General features: G+C 43.6%; 1 protein-coding gene across 1 annotated transcript; it reads right to left on the bottom strand.

Annotated features, from left to right (window-relative positions):
* Positions 1 to 5,192: 5,192 nt before the first annotated feature.
* On the bottom strand, positions 5,193 to 15,696 carry Eif2b5 (eukaryotic translation initiation factor 2B subunit epsilon). The gene is made up of 16 exons (XM_070029704.1): positions 15,459 to 15,696; positions 14,432 to 14,556; positions 13,245 to 13,430; positions 12,969 to 13,146; positions 12,800 to 12,880; positions 12,491 to 12,568; positions 11,882 to 12,194; positions 10,817 to 10,962; positions 10,467 to 10,608; positions 10,244 to 10,345; positions 9,976 to 10,083; positions 9,501 to 9,591; positions 9,127 to 9,250; positions 7,984 to 8,109; positions 7,468 to 7,578; positions 5,193 to 7,308 (listed from the first exon to the last, which is right to left on the bottom strand). The coding sequence occupies exons 1-16, from the start codon at positions 15,666 to 15,668 to the stop codon at positions 7,252 to 7,254; spliced, it is 2,178 nt and encodes a 725-aa protein (XP_069885805.1). The 5' UTR covers positions 15,669 to 15,696; the 3' UTR covers positions 5,193 to 7,251.
* Positions 15,697 to 20,449: the final 4,753 nt, after the last annotated feature.

The following is a 20,449-nucleotide window of genomic DNA, read 5'->3' as shown; positions in this document are numbered from 1 at the left end:
AAATTTTTTTTTTTGTCAGTTGTGGGCCTTAACTATGGGCCTGGGCACTGTCCCTCAACTCAAGGCTAGCACTCTACCATTTGAGCCACAGCACTACTTCTGGCATGCAAGGCAAGCACTCTACCACTGAGCCACCTTCCCAGTCCTGTTTTTATTTTAAAAATTTTTAGGTCTGAGATTGGGACTCAAACTTGAAATCTGATACTTTTGCTCTTTGGGTAGTGCTCTACCAACTGAGCCATGCCTCCAACCCTAATAAAGTCATTTCTTTGAATCCATCCTCATAACTTTTCCTATTCACTTTTGCAACATTAATTCTTGATAATGGGTCTTCGGGATTGATCCCTAGTTTCATATCCTTTTCTCCTTTACCTATTTCCATTAATTGTTTTGCCTACTTGGGTTTGAATTTGGTACTGTTTTTTGCTCAGTGTTACCTTCTACCAGTTGAGCTATAGCTCCACTTCTTTTTTGGTGATTAATTGGAGATAAGAGTCTCACAGACCTTCTTGCCAGCTAGTTTCCAACTGTGATTCTCAGATCTCAGCCTCCTCAATTGTTAGGATTATAAGGCATGAGCCAGCAGTGCTGGGCTATCTTGTTTTTTATAATTTAATCTTTTTTCCAAGATTTTCTCATCATATACAACTTTTCCAATCATTTACCTATTTGATATATGTTTTCCTTTACACATATATGTACACTTACATTTAGTGATTAGGTAAAATATCCACAATTTAAAACCCAAGAAAAGTACATAAAAATGGAAATGCATCTTATTTGGTTTTCTAGTTCTCCAATTCTTAATAGAATACAATTTGCTTACTTACTTATATTCTATGGACTTTATTTTCTAATCCTTTTTATGGCACTTGTCTTCATAGACACAGTATTTTTCTTGATGTTGAGAATCATTACACTTTTCTATTTTCAAAAAGTACCTTGCTTTGCCATTACTTTCCTGGTTTCAATATTCCATTTGTTTGCTTTGGTCTCTGCCTTCCATATGTTGAAGGCTTCCACAAATATTTGAACCTTGGTTCCTATTCCCGTTTAAGAATGAGATACTGAGAAGTTGACTGGAAACTCTATGTACAGTACCGAGTTTACAAATGTGTACATTTCACTATAAAGTAATGAAGTGGGGAAAAGCTTTCTACTTTTTAGAAATATTCTTCATGTCATCTTTCCTTTACACCTCTTCTCAGTCTCAAATCCTTATCTTCCCCTCTTGAGGTGCTGAGCCCTTTGCTGGGTTGCCTCTTACTTAGTAACACTCTCTCCAGCAAGTAGATCCCAGCTCATTCTGTTCTGCTCAGTTACCTTTCATTGAGATGGGGATGTAGCTCAACAGCAGAGCTCATCTGCTAGGCACAAAGGCCCTGAGTTCTTCCCCAGCACCGCTACCACTACCACCAATTTTAAGTTACTTTTCACTTTTCTTTCATCTCATTGTCACTCCCTTTCTTCCTTCTTGAGTTATATATTTTTGTTGTTGTTGTTGTTCATGGGGCTTGAACTCAGGGCCTGGGTGTTATCCTTGAACTTTTTCGTTCAAGGCTAGTGCTCTACCACTTTGAGCCACAGCTCTACTTAGTTTTCTGGTGGTTAATTGGAGATCAGAGTCTCATGGACTTTCATGCTTGGGCTGGCTTTTAACTACGATCCTCAGATCTTAGCTTCTTGAGTAGCTAGGATTACAAATGTGACTCACTGGCTCCCAGCTGGGTTACATGTATTTTTTAAGGACAATTCTTCTACAGGCCTAATCATTTTTGAAGACAAAAAAAGCTCATGTTTAATTCCCTCCCCCCCTTTTTGCTTTAATGGGTCTTCCTAACCTTTCACATTTTCTTTAGGCCTCAGTATCACAACTCAGTAACACCTTATCTAATCACCCCAACTGGAGGGAATTTCTCCTTCTTAAAACATCTTATACACCATTGCTTATGGTGCCCCAGGTTTGGAGCCACAGGCTGCATATGTTGGGAGTCTGCTGCTCATGGGCCCATCAGTCTCCATAGCACCAGGAGTCCACTAACCTGCAGGATTTGGGATCTGACCTTTACCTGCCTGGTGAAATAGCTCAAGTTCATATAAGTTTTGGTATATATCTGAAATACTGGCTGCGATTCTGAAGCAGATTCAACCATAAAATCTACTTAAACACTCCATTTGAAGAATGAACTTGGCTTAAGTTCAGTGATTTCTTTTTTTTTGGGGGGGGGGTCCGGTCGTGGGGCCTGAACTCTGGGCCTGGGCGCTGTCCCTCAGCTCTTCAGCTCAAGGCTAGCGCTCTACCACTTGAGCCACAGTGCCACTTCCGGCTTTTTTCTTTTTGCTTATGTGGTGCTGAGGAATTGAACCCAGGGCCTCAGGCATGCAAGGCAAGCGCTCTACACTGAGCCACCTTCCCAGCCCCTTAAGTTCAGTGATTTCTTTTTTTTTTTTTTTTTTTGTCCGGTTGTGGGGCCTGAACTCTGGGCCTGAGCACTATCCCTCAGCTCTTCAGCTCAAGGCTAGTGCCCTACCACCTGAACCACAGCGCCACTTCCGGCTTTTTTCTTTTTGCTTATGTGGTGCTGAGGAATTGAACCCAGGGCCTCAGGCATGCAAGGCAAGCGCTCTACCACTGAGCCAACTTCCCAGCCCAAGTTCAGTGATTTCTTTGCTTGCAATTCCTTAAAAAGTCATTTTTAGAGGAGATACAAGGACTCAGACCTCAGAGAAAAAAGAAACAAGGGAAAAATAGTACAATCTCTACTAAAGTGTTTCCAAAGAAATCCTACTGTACCCTTGCCAAGAACTGCAGTTCTCTGATAACCAGGGGGCACGAATGATGATACTCCTGAAGATGTTTCTCTCGTGAGAAACTCTCACTCCCCTGTCAAGTAGTATCGAAATCACCACTGCCAACCCTTTAATACCATGTGAGATACCCAAGTGTATTTCCAACAGATCTAGGCCGGTAAGAAACACTAGAAGAATAAACATTTAGATGAAGATAAGAGTCCAATGGAGAGAGTTCTACAATATCAGACATCCACTAAAATGGTGACTTTCAAACATGGAAGTTATTCCTTGAGGTGATAAGATTACATTCAGGTAAGGCATACCCAAAGAATAAACATCTAATATAATTTATGATAAAATTTTTTTGGAAAAACCCCACCATGTTCCTCCAAAAGACAAGAATGCAGGTCCTCCTTTTGATTTAGGAGCCAGCATCTAGTGGTACAACTCAAGATGATTCTGAAGGCCTAGTGGAGAAAGAGTTCCATCGTGCCTCAAAATCCACTAAAATAATGACCTTCAAAGGAAGAGTTGTTATTCCTGAAGAGTATGACAAGACTCATTTGGCTAAGGCAACTTTAAAATATAAAATTTTGTTCAATCTCCAACAAAGCTTTTGGGAAGAAAGCCATCAAGTTCCTCCCAACAACCAGACTCCCTGTCATTCAGGAGCTACCACTGAATGATACAACTCAAGCTGTCTAGGAAGGCTGAATACACAAAGTGCTCTGTGATACAATGGTGACATTCAAAAAAGTTACTATTCCTCAAGATGATAACATGTCTCATTCAACTAAGATACACTGCAAAAATAAATATTTAGGATCAGTTCTAGAATTATTCAAAAAGCAAAACCCACCAAGCACACTCCAACAAACAAAAAACTATAGTCCTTCCTGACACTGAGGGGCAGCCACGAGTGACACAACTCTAGGTGTCCATGGAGGTCTGGAAAAAAGTCCCTTGACAAATTACCATCTACTAGCATGGTGGCATCAAAACCGAAACTGACTTTTTCCTGAGGGAAAATAAAAGTCAAGACCCACACTGTTAAAGCAACAAAGAAGAAAAAAGAAAGTGATGCCCAGGAAGAGAAGGCATGTAGTAAAAAAGGAGGGGATCATTAAAGAGACACTGTGCACTGAAATGGCAGCCCTCCAACAATGTGATGATGAGCTTTTACAGGACTCAGGGGAATCAAATGAAGTCTGACATATCTTGTACTACATTGGGAGTGCACTACATCGGGAGTGTCCAGAAGACTGGACATATGCAGCATATGAAGTGATGAAGAGAATCAGTAAGAAAACCCGAAGTCCATCTAGACACAGCATGACTGCCATACCAGGAGGGCCCAATGGACAGTAACCAGCTGCAATATTCTTAATGCTTGCTTACAAGTGCTCCTGTTTGCTCAAATGTTTTAATAGTCCCTTCCCTGCTCACAGGGGTGCCTATCAAAACTTCTTGGTGTTAAAAAACAAACAAAAAAACTTCTTGGTGTTTAGAGGTATGGCTCAGTTGGTAGAGTGGCAAGCAATGGGCAAGAGCATTAGATATCAAGTTCAAGTCCTGATCTGGGGTGGGAAAGGTAACAAACACCACCTCTGTTTTTGTGTATTGTTTGCTCTTTCATTCAATAAAGTTTCAGAGATTAGGGCTTGATCATGCTGGGATCATTTTTCAATCTACTCTATTCCTCATTCTCTTTACCCACCACAAGATAATCTTTAATTTCTGTATCTATGGAGCTACCTACTTTTGACATTTTATTTAAGTGGAACCATACCATATATGGTCTTTTGTGCCTTGGTTCTATACACTTGGCCTATTTTCAAGGAATATCTGAAATAAACTTGTATGATTTGTGTTTTGAAAAAAAATCTAAAACATTCTATAGGCTACTTCTGGCACTACTTTGGTACAGATCAGAGATGACTATAGTTACTTCTATTTAACTTTCATATTAGGTCAAGGCCATAACCTTCCCATGATCTCTAGGCACTGGGTCCTATACCTGCTAAGGCTTAAAGAGACTTACTAAGGAAAGCAAAGTAAGATAATTCCTGACCACCTTCTTTTTCAGAAGTACCTTCAGTAGCTAGGTCTGGTGATGTATACATGTAGCCCACAGGGTACACAGGAGGTTGAGGCAGGAGGACAGGGAGTTTGAGGCCAGCCTGAGCTATATAGTGAGCTTGTCTCATAGAGTAAAGGGGAGAGGGGAAGAAAAGTGAGACAGGGAGATGCCCTCACACTAACAAATAGCCATGAAGAGTTCAATATCGTCTTTGTCTTACTCCTTTCCATTCAGCTGAAATGAAGACTCCCTTACACCTATGAGTTCCCAAAGAGCTCCCTGTTACCAGTGACATTTGCCAAATTAAGTGTCAACAAAGTAAATTACTTCCTCATTGTATTTGAAGGCAACAGAGCTCACAAAAGAGACAGAAGTGTGTATCACAGAGGAGATTAGGGAAGACAATAAGGCAAAGGGACAAGCTCCAGGCCTAGGCTCAATACTGATTCTGGTTCTACCAATGACTAGTTATAGGGCTCTTCTGCGTATAGCTACCTCATCTGCAAATGGGGGTAGACTGGGGCTGGAAATGTGGGTTGGTGGTAGAGTGCTTGCCTAGCACGCATGAAACCCTGGGTTTGATTCCTTAGTACCACATATACAGAAAAAGCCAGGAGTGGTGCTGTGGCTCAAGTAGTAAGAGTGCTAGCCTTGAGCAGAAGCAGCTCAGGGACAGTGCCCACAGTCCCTGAGTTTAAGCTCCAGGATAGCACAAAACAAAACAAAATTAAAAAAAAAAAAGGGGGGGCTTGGAAGGTGGCTCAGTGGTAGAGTGCTTGCCTTATATGCATGAGGCCCTGGGTTTGATTCCTCAAACCACATAAGCAGAAAAAGCCAGAAGTGGCGTTGTGGCTCAAGTGGTAGAGTGCTAGCCTTGAGCTGAAGAGTTCAGGGACAGCACCCAGGCCCAGAGTTCAGGTAGATCTACTTCAGAGGGCTGATGTAAGGGTTAAATAACACAAAACAATATTTAGTAGAATGCTTGGGATGTATTAAACTCTCAACAGTAAGAGAAACAAGATTTTTTTTTTTTTTTGCTAGTCCTGGGGCTTGAACTCAGGGCCTGGGTGCTCTCCCTAAACTTTTTGTGTTCAAGGCTAGCACTCTACCACTTGAGCTACAGCACCACTTCCAGCTTTTTCTGTGTATGTAGTATTGAGGAATCGAAGCCATGGCTTACAACTGAGCCACCTTCCCAGCCCCAGGAAATAAGAATTTACAGGATCTTCTTTAGTTTGTAGGTTGTCTATTACTGTTTTTTGTTTTTGTTTTTGCTTCTGGGGCAATTTCCCCATCACTGAGCCACAGGATGCTGAAGCTGGAAGTCTTCTAGAATATGAGATTGAAGTCCTTAGCTTTATCCTACAAATATCCTAAGACTTTCACCAGATTAACTTCTTTTTTTTTGGGGGGGGGGGGTCCGGTCGTGGGGCCTGAACTCTGGGCCTGGGCGCTGTCCCTCAGCTCTTCAGCTCAAGGCTAGCGCTCTACCACTTGAGCCAGAGCGCCACTTCCAGCTTTTTTCTTTTTCTTTTTGCTTATGTGGTGCTGAGGAATCGAACCCAGGGCCTCAAGCATGCAAGGCAAGCGCTCTACCACTGAGCCACCTTCCCAGCCCCAGATTAACTTCTTTAAGATAAAGAATAGCCTGGCTTTTCTGACAGAACTAGTACAGGGTCAACTGAAAAAGGCATGTGAGAGGGAGTGGCAAGTGATAATGGGTTTCATATATACCTGGTACATACCATCCTCTGGCAGGAAACGTGTTTGAAACAGGACTAGCTATTGAAATAGGCTCAGGGACACCACACCCGGACCATAACCAGTAACCAAAAAAAGCAGCTTGGTCTTCTACTACTCATAAGCCACGGAAGTAATAGCAAGGTACCACAGTACCATCTAGTGGCCACAACACTCCTCCCTTTCCTCCAGGTGTTAGGGAAAGGCTGCTATGTCATGTCAAGAGTTTTACAGCCCTGGTCATATAGTCTTCACTTGGAGAAAAATCAAATACTCTATCCTCTCTCTCTTTAATATTAACAAATACAAGCAGCAAAGAGGGCCAGATGCACTCTGGTGTTTCCTGAGGGAAAGCCAATCAGAAAGCTGTTCCTCTGGCCTTCCTCCACCTGTAGGGGCTATCTAGCTTCTCCCTGAGTCAGAGCTTTGTTCCAGCCCAAACTTCCCTCATCCCAACTCCCCCTGCAGGATGGGAGGCACATGGTTGCTGGTGGTGGGAAGAACACTACAGTCCAGCTCTGTTCCTTTAACTCAGCCTCGGTGGTCATCACTGATCTTTCTGTAGCTAGCTCCTCACTTGTCCTGTTCCAGGAGTCAGGAGGGCAACCAAGCACACCACAGAAGTAGGCTTTGCGACTTCAGTCATCAGATGACTCCTCTTCTGCCTCTTTTAGCCACTGGATGAACCTCTGCAGCTGTAAAGAAGCCAAAGGGAGAGCTACTGCGAGAGGGTCATGTACCCTACTGCTCCTTGATCCCTCCCCTTAGCAGATAAAAGTGCTAAGAACCAGAGTCCTGGGAGTCTAGGCTTAAGGATCATGAAACCTTGGTGAATAGAAGACAGCCTAACTCACCTGCTGATTCTTGCGCAACTGTCGACCTTTGTCAGTTATATCCCTTTTGCTGAACCAGCTCAAGATTGTTTCCTCAGCCAGAATCTCCAGCTGGTAGAAAGCCATCAGGACCTGCAGGAGGCCAGGAAAAGGGATGTCAGGGGCCTTGCAGAGCCCAGTGAGATAAAGTAGATGGATAATGGAAGGAGAAGAAGTATGGCCTTATCATCTGTACCAAGCCCTCAGCTTCTTACATACACTAAGTAGCCTCCTCCAAAGCAGACAACAGTGAGCTATTCACTCTGGTACTGGGATAGGTATAACTTTTGGATAATGTTGCATATCACCAGGATTCCATAAATGGCTACCTTACCAATACCTATTTCAAACTCTACTATTCTAGTAAGAAACACAAAACTGGAGGCAGATGGTGCTATGAACCAAACTCCATACTGAGAGTTCATGTTAGCTTCTGTTTTGTCACCAAGGCCTGCTTCAAAACAAATGAAGGAACATAGGGTTTTATGCAGTATTCACCTTGGCCATGGTAGTAGCAAATGCTTCATGCTCCAGAAAGAAGTCCTCAATGGTTGCCAATGCTTCTAAATGGTCAGCAGCACGCTTTATGTAGTTCTTAAAAACAGGGCTCCAGGTCTTGAGCAACTAAAGAAAAAAGAAATGAGCTATAACATATTCTTGAAAATGCAGCTATACCTGAATAGCAAAGACAATGTTGATGACATGTATCTTTTATAACATGGGAGGACAACAGGGAGATGATATAGACTCTGTAGAATTACAGAGGGACCTAATTCAGTCAGGGTTAGGGAAGACAAAAGGGAGTATGATGTTATAGGCTGCATCAAATACCTCTTTTTATCTCAGAGGCTGATCTTGTTCTAGGGCATACATCATTTTTATAAAACCTAAATGTCCAGATCTATTATTTTTATTATTTATTTATTTATTTATTTATTTTTGGGTCCGGTTGTGGGACCTGAACTCTGGGCCTGGGCACTGTCCCTCAGTTCTTCAGTTAGTGCTCTACCATTTGAGCCACAGCACCACTTCCGGCTTTTTTCTTTTTGCTTATGCGGTGCTGAGGAATTGAACCCAGGGCCTCAGGCATGCAAGGCAAGTGCTCTACCACTGAGCCACCTTCCCAGCCCCGTAGATCTATTATTTTTTATTATTATTATTTTTGGGTTGGTTGCGGGGCTTAAACTCTGGGCCTAGGCATTGTCCCTGCGCCCTTCAGCTCAAGTTAAGTGTTCTGCCACTTGAGCCACAGCACCACTTCCAGTTTTCTGGTGGTTAATTAGAGGTAAGGGTCTCACAGACTTTCCTGCCTGAGCTGGCTTTGAACTGTGATCCTCAGCTATCAGCCTCCTAATAGCTAGGATTACAAGTGTGAGCCACCGGTGCCCCAGCTTCAGGTCTATTTCTATATGTCACTTTGAGGTTTGTATGGTCTGAATTCTGGAATCTCAAAACTCATTCAGGATTAAATTCAACCTGACTCTCCTGAACCAATCAAAGCTGCTCTAGAACTGAAGGAGCTTTCAAGGAAAAAGAAACCAGATGCCATATAATATTCCTAACTTCCTTTAAAGTCAGGCACAGGAAGGACCTATGTCTGTTTTCACCCCAACCCTGTCCCCAGCCCCAATCTTTACTTACAGGAAGCAACAGGGCACAGTAGCGGTTTGGGTCAAGTAGGGAATCCATTTGTTGCAAGGGGAACTCCAGGACCACATGGCTCAGTACCTGCATTACCTCCTTTAGGCTTATGTTGTAAGCATACCTGGGGGGAGATTAGTGAGACAAAATGGCTTTACTGGGTTGTTCCCTATGGGAGAAAGTCAGATGGAACAAACAGGAAGGGGGGTTTTGGAAGAAGTCTATGACGAGGTTAGAAGCTATTCCTGGTCTCCATTTGGGAACACTGAGCAACTAGGTTCCTACGTGGGGAAGAAACATTTGGCAGAGAAGCTCTACCTGTCTGAACTTGCCAACAGGAGGAGAATGGAGGGAAAGCAGAGAATTGCTCTTACTTGAGAGAGTTGATTTCTAAGACTAGATTGTCACAAGAAATGTTCTCCTCCTGGCCTCGCTGTAATGTTCCCAGAACTTCATTCTGAAACACTGAAAAAAAGTAAGTTCATAGGTTAATACCATTTTGAATGCTTTGCTTTAAGTCAGGTAGTAGAAAGAAATCATGTGGAAGGAAAAGAGCTTTTGGCTAGTTGATGTAGACAAAGAATAAACTAGCCTTGCCAGTACTGGAAATTGAACTCAGGGCCTTATGCTCTTGCTCTGCTTTTTCACTTGTGACTGGTGCTCTACCACTTGTGCCAAGTCTCTACTTCAAAATTTTGCTAGTTAATTTTAAATAAGAGTCACATGAATTTGTCTGCTTGGGCTGGCTCTGAACCTCAATCCTCAGATCTCCGCCTTCTGAGTGGCTTATAGTTGTGAGCCTGGCTAAATTGGCCTTTTGTCCAAGCCTCTGTTCCCCTGGACACTCACCTTTGATGTCATCCAACTGAGGGGAGCCAGCCCTGCTGTCTAGCTCCTCAGAATCCATACTTCGCTCACTTTCAGTTTCACTCTCTTCTTCCAAGTTGACTGTGAGTCCTGAGAACATAGAAAAAGAGAAAAATAAGGAAAAACCATGGATATATCATCTGAGAGAAGATATATTGCATGAGAGAAAAATGAACAAATAACTGACTCCCAAGTATATTTAGAGTATTCAGACTTAGGAGGAGGAAGGCAGGCATAAAGACTAACTCACCCCATAGACTATGCCGTAGTTCTTCTTCTTCCTCTGCGTTTACGTCTGCAGCTTTCCAGAGGTAGCCTTGGCCTGCAGCACCTACTTCTGCTGGGTTGTAACCTGAAAAAGGCACCCATCTTTACAGAAATCCCAGTGACAGTATCAATCACTCCAGAAAGAGAGGGTGGCTTTCCTATGGGAAGAGGGTGCACAGATGCCCCACACCTGTTGAGCCTCACACCTTTCAGCTTCACTTTTTCCTTTTCTTGGTTGGCCCCAGAATCATCACTGAACTGGCCATCATCCTCATCTTCATCTGCATCTGGAGGGTGCAAAGAGATGACCGAACCCTCAGGCAGTGTGATATCAGGTCCTACTACCACCTAGGGGAGAAAAAAAGGAGTGAATGGTACAGACCCATCACAATTAGAGTGGTATTTTTCTTTTTTTACTGAGCCAAGTAGAAGGTAAATTAAATTAGTGGAATTGGCTTCTCGAATCAGGCTGACTTACAGTAGAAATAAGTCCCTGTTGGCTTAACATAATCATCATTCAATTCAGAGCTTGCGCACAGCATGGAACAGATCTTACCTGGGAAGTGAGGACACAGCGTGGCTTCAGTATAACTCGTTCCTTGACCTCAGCATTGTCACAGAGAAGAGACTGGTAGATCTGTGCTCCAGTAGCTACTCGAACACCTTGCCACAGGTAGGCCTGGTCCAGGACCACATTATCACCTGGCTCAGGATGGAAAGGACTTCTGGTGACTGAAGGTTCCATCACGAAGGAAAGGCTGACTGACACCAGCACAGCTGCTACCTAATTTCAACACAATGCCCCCAATGACTCACATTCACTTAGCCTCTAGCCCCAGCCTAGAACATTGCTTTCAGCCTGGCTAATCCCTATCAAGTTTACAACCATTGTATACTATACTATATGGAGCTCAAGGTTTCTTGGGATAAACCCCGAAACTTATGAGAATCATATTCATGTGTACAAGTAGAGTCACATTAATCCATCTCTTCTAATATATCACAGAATTTGTTTTAGCATTGTTCTTGTAAAGGGGCAGTACCATTAAAAGCACTGCATTCCTAAAACCAAAGTGACTAGAGTTATGAGAAAGTAAAAAGTACACTGGACCTATAACTAGAATACTCAGAATTCAGGTCTGAGTACTGCCTCTTATTAGCTATGACTCTGAGCAAGACAACCTCTCTAAGTGTATTAGTAACTTAGGGATAAATAATACCTACCTACCAAAGTTCTTGTGAGGACTAAATAAACTAATAAAAGACCTTGGTAAACTGCAATGCACTAAACAGAGGTTACTACTACATGTTAATTATCTACTTGGCCCTGAATACAGGGTATCTGGAATGCAAAAAATTATCCCTAAGAGATTTACAACATATTCTAGTTCTCTCCATTCTTTTCTTTTTTTCAAGACCGAGCCTCATTATGTTGCCCAAGCTAGTGTCAAACTCCTGAGGTCACCATTCTGAGTAGCTGGGATGACTGGCTGATTTTCCTCCTTTTTCAAGGTAAGCCACTCTAATTCCTTATTCCCGAGGACTCCCTGTGGTAAAGACACAAGGACCAAGGTTCCTGTTCCTAGGTAGTTGACACGAGTCCTTCACTAACTGTGCTTACCAATGTGGCAGCTAGGTCCAATGATACTGTTGGTGATGGAGCAATTGCTGCCAATGACAGTACCAGAGCCCAGGAGCACATTTTCCTCCAGAATGCTGCCATGGCCCAGGCTGACCTCAGGCCCACGGTAGATGTTGTGTCGGGAATGAGTGCAGCTCTGTGTAGGGCTGTCAGTAAAGTTCACTTCTGGAGTGAGAGGGTAGACCCATCGGCGGATGACATCAGCAGAAACAGCAGAGTACATGTGGAGGTTGGAAACCCGGGCACCATATTCCCTACTTGTTACATGCATGTGAATCTGGTTCCCTAGGATCTGAATGAGGAGAAAGAAAGGAAGATCACTCAAACAAGCAAGACAGGAAGAACATCAGCAGCTACTACATCTTTCTAAGCCTTTTCATTCCTCTCTGCCTCTCACTGTTAATAGTTAAAAAAAAAAAAGGCCTGAGAGTTTTCCCCTTATTAATAGATTGTTTCCCTCAGTCTTCTAGTTATTTTCTTTCCTTGTAAAGCTTAATAAAACATAAGAAGGAATAAAAAAAATTACCAGAGTGAGATAAAACCACAGCCCTCTTTCCCCTAAAAGGGGCTTTAGAAGCCTTTTCTCACCTCCTCATTTACTAATAGGCCTCGCACAAAGTCATCTCGAGTTTGGTAGTCAAAATTGTCTGTGAAGAGTTGAGCCACCTATGGGAGAAAAAGGGGTGGGCTAAAGCTAGGTGCTTTTCCCGTGAGCAAAAACCTAAAGATCTGTTAAACCCATAACAACTGGACAAGAACCAGAATCCATGGCATTCAACCCACTGGGGAGAAGATGATAGCCTTTTTGTTTTAAGTCAGGCAAGAAGAAATGTACACTTGTTTTATAAGGGGACAATAACAAGCTCTAAGTGATTTATTGGATGTCTCTGAGTTTACCTGAGGAGAGCAGATGCTGATATGACAATCTAGTAAATCATATCGAATCTCCACTCCATCTCCACTGCCCTGGAACAGGCTCTGAATGGAAGAACATACAGGACTTTAGCTTATTTCTCCGGCTGAAGCTAGACACTTGCTTACCTGGGGTTCCCCAAATACTACATACCAGAGGAAATGAATAGCGCTGGAGGCCCTGGGTCTTCTGGAAGTGTAAAACCCGATTTGTGCCACTGTCCACAGCCACCACCACATTGTCCTCATGGCAACGAGTTGGGTGGCTTGGAGATGACTCCTTGAAGATCATTGTCATCACAGATACATTTTTTTCTAACTTTCGTCTCAACCTATAAAAAATAGGATGGTACTGTCATTGGCAGCTACAAGAGCAGCTTAGTGCTCTGCTAGTCCCTAGCCCTTCTCACTGCCTCTTTTTCATCCTGACCTGTGTTCCTCCAGGGCTCTGGTAATATTGATGTTTGAGATGACATCCCCATAGACTAGAAGAAAGTCAGAGCGGACCAAGGCCTTTGCATCTACATCACGGAGGACATCTCCAAGTGATCGATACAGCTCTGATGTAATTATCCGAACCACATTGAGGGATGTAGGACGGCACCACTTGGATTTTCTATAGGAAAGGGAGTAAAGGGATGAGCAAATCAAGCATAAAGATCCCATGGACCTTCCTTACCTCCCTCCATTCAGCATCAACACTTTGTTTTATTGGATCCTTGCCAGCGTCCTCAACTTCAAAGAGATTTAATTAATGCTTTAAGCATCCAGTGTCACTAGTTTTTGTTTTATGGGTTGGAGAAACATGGTTATCTCCTCCCAATAACTTAACCCATGTCCCTGAATTTGGAGTTAAACTCAAAATCCTACAGAAATATAGAGTATAAAAGCACTCTGAGAACATACTTTTCATGTTACTTTTCCTACTCTAAAGTCTATTATCAAATTTAGTAACTGTCTGATAGAAGTCAGTGTCCTAGTGTTTATTTCTTAAAGTTCCATTAATTCGCAATTCTCTTTGCCAAAATTTCAAAATGTATTTAAGGGCTTACTATATGTTGTATACTAACTCAAGTAATGGGAAAAAAAAGAAAGCTTATTTCTATGCTTAAGGGTCAGAACAATGTGTAGATATTCAGTTGTTTTAGTAATTTACATATTACAACCATTAAATAAAGTAAAACTTACTGGGACTAATTTTTATAAATGAAACTCATAAAAATGCATCTGTCATTCCTTAACTTTTATTACAAGAACCTTGATAAAGATTCCAGATCTGGGCAATGGTGGCTTACATCTTTAATCCTAGCTACTCAAGAGGTGAGATCTGAGAATTGTGGTTCAAAGTCAGCTCAGACAGGAAAGTCCATGAGAGACATTTCCAATTAACCACTAGAAAACTGGTAGAGTGCTAGCCTTGAGCAAAAGAGCTCAGTGGCCAGGCCCTGAGTTCAAGCCCCACAACCAAAAAAAAAAAAAGTGAACAGAACACCTTAGATCTTACAATGGGAACTAAATACACATGTTCCCTCATATTCCACTTAGTTATATTCATCCTAAAAAAACAAAACAAGTGAAAGAAGATCAAACATGGAAAGAAAAGTGGCAGGGGCTTACAGTAAATGTTCTTTGATCTGAGCAGCCTTCCAGCAGCAAAAGACAAAGGTTTCCTGTACACCTGTGGCAGTCAGGAATTCCAGAGTGTAGTCAATTAATGCCACATTGGCCAGGGGCAAGAGGGCCTGCAGGATAAAACATGAAAAAAAATTGAGGTATTCAATCCATAAAGGCCCTTTGGGGTCCCTCACTACCACAAATTTTACTCTTCTATCAGTATTTTCAAACACTACAGATTTGCTTTATCGTGTCACATTCAAAGGCTAAACAGACTCCTGCCTTTAATGTTCTCCGCATGAACATTATTCAGAGTTTAAGATGTTACTATTTGGGCCCTGAGTTGGTCATGGAATCTAGTTAAGCCTCGAACACAGAGCTGTTACAGAACAGCAGACCACTGCTGGCAAAGGAAATCAATCATTTGCCTAGAACTCTGGCACTGCTCAGGCCTTCTCCATAAAATGGCCTTCCTTGGTAATTTTTCTAAGGGTTATGGGCCGTCCCCACTCCCCTCCTTCCTCCACTAGTCGGGGGGAAGCAACGAACAAACAGACAGACTTTTGGTAATAGGCAAGGTTTTCCCTCCGTCCATGATCGCTCTGAATGAAGAGTACGGAGTGACCCAGCAATGTCAGGTCTAGGTAATTCGGGGCTGATGGAATACGGCCGCTAAACCCATCTGGATGGACGGCACGGCTGTCATTAACATGTGGAAAGGGAGGGGGGGGGGAAGCAGACTAAATGGAGATCTAGCCTTCTTAAGGTGTAGTATCGCTCTCCCCAAGTCCAAAGGAGGTGCTGCTCGTTTTCCAACCGCAGCCTCTCCGCTGGGCGCCGGGCGAGCTGGGCTCCCGCGGGGCTCCGCCGTCAGCCTTCGCCACGGCTCCCGCCGCCGACCCGGCAGCCCCGCGAGTGCCCGCGCGTGCCAGCCGCCGGCTCGGCCGACCCATCCCACTCACGGGAGCCCGGTCTGCGGCTCCCTCGGGGACACGTGGCCGGGCGGGGGCCCCCGGAGGCTCGCGCTCACCCGAGGCCGGTCCTTGGAGACCGGGAAGAAGCGGCGGTTGAAGCTGTCCGCCACCAGAACGGCTTGAAGGGGCGGCGGCGGTTCCTCCTCCGTCCCTCTGGCTCCGCCGCCGCCGCCACCGCCGCCGCCGCCACCTCCCGGCCCGCCGCCACCACGCTTGTTGGTTCGACCGGTCATCGCCCCAGGTGCCGCCACCACAGCAGCAGCCATCTTCCCTCACACACGACTACTTCCGCAGGGAAGCTGGTACCGCACGCAGTAAGGGACAAAAAAAGACCCAGCGAGGGAAAAGCGAAGAACAGGCTAAATCACGCGGGGTGGAGCTAGGAAGGCAGGGGCCGTGCGCATGCGTGCTCCTCAGGCGCCCCTCCCCTGGGAGGTCTGAGCCGGAGGCGTGGCGCCAGGCTGCGGCTGGCTGCGGCGGCCGTGGGGGTTCCTCCTGCTGCTGGGTCCAGTGAACGCCCGACCGGGTCTGTAGTGTAGACCTTCTCTTGTACACGAACCGGCCGAGATTCCTGCGGCACGTTGGGATTTGTGGTCGCCCTGAAGAGGCCGATTCATGTGGTATCTGTAATCATCCAGCAGTTAAAAATGACCGTCTTGTGTATTCATTCTAGTCACGGAGGCGCCTTGGAGAGCTGGAACCCAGTTCGACATTCCCTCCCGGTAGGGAACTCACAATCTGCGTGAATACAGAGTGTATTCGTGCAAGGGTGGTAATTCAGCTGTGTGCCAAGTACAATACAAAAGTAGGGGGCCTGGGCGCCGTCCCTCAGCTCTTCAGCTCAAGGCTAGTGCTCTAGCTTTGGAGCCACAGCGCCACTTCCGGCCTTTTCTGCTTATGTGGTGCTGAGGAATCAAACCCAGGGCCTCATGCGTGTGAGGCAAGCACTCTACCACTGAACCACCTTCCCAGGCCTAGTGTTTAGTTTTTTGTTTTCGATTCACGATCAGACTTTCTTTAAACTCTTTTTTTCTTTCATATCTTTTTTTATTGTATCTATTTAAGTTGTAATACACGATATTTGGTATACTTGTATAACAAATTTGCCAGCTTTCTATTCACATTTAAAATATATCAACAAGAACTTTCCATTACAGTACATATACAGTCAAATCATTTTAATAAAGGAATAATTTCATATTATAGATCTACTAAATTGTTTAACAATTAGTCTCTTCTCAGTGTTCATTGTCATAAACTTTTACTGTAATCTAGTTTTGTACTGCCTGTACTTTGGTTCTTTTTTTTTTTTTTTGAGACAGCTATCACACAATACCAATACTCTTCTCAAAATCATGATCCTCTTGCCTCAGTGTCCTGAGTGCTAAGATTACAGGCATTTGTCAGCACATCTACCTTATACTGTTTCTCTGTATATTTGTGTATGATTCATTGTTCCTTCAGAACAGATATAAACTAGAAATCATTGAGTTAAAGAATATATATATTATTTATAGAATACATACATTATTTATAGAATACATACTTTATAGTTATATAATAAATATGCATATATACTATAGGTATGCAAATTGCCTACCATAAAGGTAGGTATTGGAGTGGTATTTTCTTCTTCCTATCCAAAACAATCACTTTATTGACACTAGACCAGTGAAAATTGATAAATATTTTACAAACAAATGAACAAACATAACTTAATAAACAATTTTGAAGAATAAAGCCTTTGGAAAAATATTTGTAATATAATTATGAAAATTATTTGCAGCAAAGGATGAACAAATGCAGCAATGGTACTCAACAGACACTGTGTTGAAAATGAACTATACAACTTGTGGGTGGGGATGTGAGAAAAATTGGGAGAGAAAGAAGAAAGGAGTGACAATGTCCAAAAAATAAATGTACTCTTTATCTAACTTATGTAACTATAACTCCTCTGTATAACAACCATTTAAATAAAAAGGTATTTGCAGGACTCTCAATAGTAGGTATGAGTAAAGGCCAAAATATTGGTAGGAAAAATGAAGAGTTCACACTAGGAGGAGACAATTAAGAAGTGAAAGCTACCGTAGCTCAAAACATATGAAAAATATTCATCTTCATTTCTTTAAACTCTTATACGAAGGAAGGACATCTAGCTACTGAGTGGGAAAATGAACTGGATCCCAATCTACCTGACCTCATTGTTGCACAATCTTTCTGTCACATTAAGTGATTGTTTTGTGAGGTTTTCATTTCGTGCATTCAACCTATGAGACTACTGGGTGGCCCGAGCACAGTGGAGAGGGAGGTGGCTCCAAGAATGCCAGGAAGCCAAGTAGGATTGGAAGGAAATTTTCCAGGCAAAGTAGCAAACCAAGCTTGTGTTGGGGGAAGTGAGGGCAAGGCAGCCAGGTTGGCATTTGGAAGACAAGATACTTTCCAACAAGGCACCACAACCTTTCTGCTTGGAAACCATCCTTGTTTCACCCTCAGCATCTTCCACTAATCAGTGTAGGAGTTGCTTACTCTCTCTTTCTTGTTGGGATTTGCATCCTCCACCCAGACATTTGTTTCCACATGAACAGACAGATGTGACTCCCTATTCTCCTCCTTCTTGTGCAACCTAGGAGTCTTGTTATTTCTGTCCTCTCTCAATTAGGATACTTACTAAACTTTTTTTTTTTTTTTTTGGCCGTGGGGCTTGAACTCTGGGCCTGGGCACTGTCCCTCAGCTCTTCAGCTCAAGGCGAGCGCTCTACCACTTGAGCCACAGCGCCACTTCCGGTTTTCTGGTGGTTTATTGGAGGTAGGAGTCTCACGGTCTCTCCTGCCCGGGCTGGCTTTGAACCGCGATCCTCAGATCTCAGCCTCCTGAGTAGCTAGGATTACAGGCGTGAGCCACAGGCATCCAGCAATTTTTTTTTTGAAAATTCAGTCTGGAGAAGGAAGGGCAAAAGGAACATACTGGGCATGGTTGTACAATTAGGTGTCTGAGATAGAAGGATCACAAGTTAGAGGCCAGCCTGGACAATATACACAGGAGACACTTGTCTCAAAACAAAACAACTAATTAATGTATGTATGGAAGACTTAAGACACATATACACACACACAGACACACGCACACCTCTCATCTCAAAATGAGGGCCAGTGTTTTTTTTGTTTTTTGTTTTTTTTGGTCCGATTGTGGGGCCTGAACTCTGGGCCTGAGCATTGTCCCTCAGCTCTTCAGCTCAAGGCTAGTGCTCTAGCACTTGAGCCACAGCGCCACTTCCGGTTTTTTTCTTTTTGCTTATATGGTGCTGAGGAATCAAACCCAGGGCCTCATGCATGCAAGGCAAGCACTCTACCACTGAGCCAACTTCCCAGCCCGAGGGCCAATGTTGAATATGTTAAGTATGGTGGTCAGTGACTTGGGAAATTAGGCAATATACTTTGTGCTAACCTCCTCATCAAGGGGTGTGTGTGTGTGTGTGTGTGTGTGTGTGTGTGTGTGTGTGTGTGTGTGTGTGTGTGTGTGTGTGTGTGTGCCAATACTGGGCTTGAACTCAGGTTGGAACTCTTTTTTTTAACTTAATTTACTTTATTGATAGTATAGAGGTGATGTACAGAGTGATTACAATTACACGAATCAGGTAATGCGTTCCTTCATTCTCTCCCAGTCCCTCTCTTCCATCTCCATCCATGAGTTGCCTAGTTCACTTTCATCAGTGTCCAGTGAGCTCCACTGCTGCACTTTTTCACCCATTTTCCCTCAAGTTCTGTACCCTTTCCACTACTCTTCTGAAGATATACATGTGAATACACCATACATAAAGTAAAGAAGACAGAATCATCAAAAACTTTAAAAAAGTCTTATTTCCCTATCTTGGAGTTTGTTTCAGTATGCATATTATTATATATAAATATGAAGAGGCACTTAGGCATTGCACCTTTGTGTTTCTCTCCTAAAAGTATCCTGTTTTGTTTTCAATGTGTGTGAGTATCTAGAATCCTGTATAGGGGCTGGGAAGGTGGCTCAGTGGTGGAGCGCTTGCCTTGCATGCCTGAGGCCCTGGGTTCGATTCCTCAGCACCACATAAGCAAAAAGAAAAAAGCCGGAAGTGGTGCTGTGGCTCAAGTGCTAGAGTGCTAGCTGAAGAGCTGAGGGACAGTGCCCAGGCCCAGAGTTCAGGCCCCACCACCGGACCCACCCCCCCCAAAAAAAAGATAGAATCTGTATAGTTTGTCATATCTCAGTGCATTTTAGACCTAATTTCCTCATATCAGCAAGAACATGTGCCGTTTTTCTCTCTGAGCTTGGCTTATCTCATTTAATATGATTGGTTTTAGTCCCATCCATTTCTCTGAAAATGACATTATTTTATTCTTTCTAATGGCAGTGTAAAATTCCATTGTGTATAGATACCTGATTTTTTTTTTGGATCCACTCATCTATTGTGGGGCCTCTGGGCTGTTTCCATATTTTGGCTATTGTGAATAGTGAATATTGCAGCAACAACATGGATGTACATGTGTCCTTATTGTATCCTGGCTCATGATATTCAGGGTAGATGTCAGGCTAGAACTCTTTTTTTTTTTTCTAGACCTGGGGCTTGAGCTCAAAGCCTGGGCACTGTCTTTGAGCTTCTTTTGCTCAAGGCTAGTGCTCTACCACTTAAGGCACAGCTCTACTTCCAGCTTTTTCTGTTTATGGTACTGAGGAATCGAACCCAGGGCTTCATGCATGCTAGGCAAGCACTCTACCACTAAGCCACATTCTTAGCCCAAGGCTGGAACTTGCTTAACTTTTTCACTCAAGGCTGGCCCTCTACCACTTGAGTTTCACCTCCACCTCTGGCTTTTTGGTGGAGATAAGAAGCTCATGGGGTGGGAAGGTGGCTCAGTGGTAGAGCACTTGCCTTGCATGCATGAGGCCCTGGGTTTGATTCCTCAGCACCACATAAGCAGAAAAAGCTGGAAGTGGCGCTGTGGCTCAAGTGGTAGAGCACTAGCCTTGAGCTGAATTGCTGAGGGACAGTTCCCAGGCCCAGAGTTCAGGCCCCAC

Source organism: Dipodomys merriami, unplaced genomic scaffold, assembly GCF_024711535.1.
Source record: "Dipodomys merriami isolate MVZ:Mamm:240054 unplaced genomic scaffold, mDipMer1.0.p SCAF_2, whole genome shotgun sequence".
In the NCBI taxonomy this organism is placed as follows: domain Eukaryota; kingdom Metazoa; phylum Chordata; class Mammalia; order Rodentia; family Heteromyidae; genus Dipodomys; species Dipodomys merriami.
This window is presented reverse-complemented; position numbering and strand designations above follow the sequence as displayed.

What these genes read in the sequence shown, in the direction of transcription:
- Eif2b5 (XM_070029704.1), bottom strand. Translation starts at nt 15,668, where the DNA reads ATGGCTGCTGCTGTGGTGGCGGCACCTGGGGCGATGACCGGTCGAACC. An exon ending in ACTGTGCCCTGTTGCTTCCT is followed by an intron (nt 8,110 to 9,126) that starts GTAAGTAAAGAT and finishes TTTTTTCTTTAG; the next exon opens with TTGCTCAAGACCTGGAGCCC. An exon ending in TTGCTACTACCATGGCCAAG is followed by an intron (nt 7,579 to 7,983) that starts GTGAATACTGCA and finishes GGCCTCCTGCAG; the next exon opens with GTCCTGATGGCTTTCTACCA.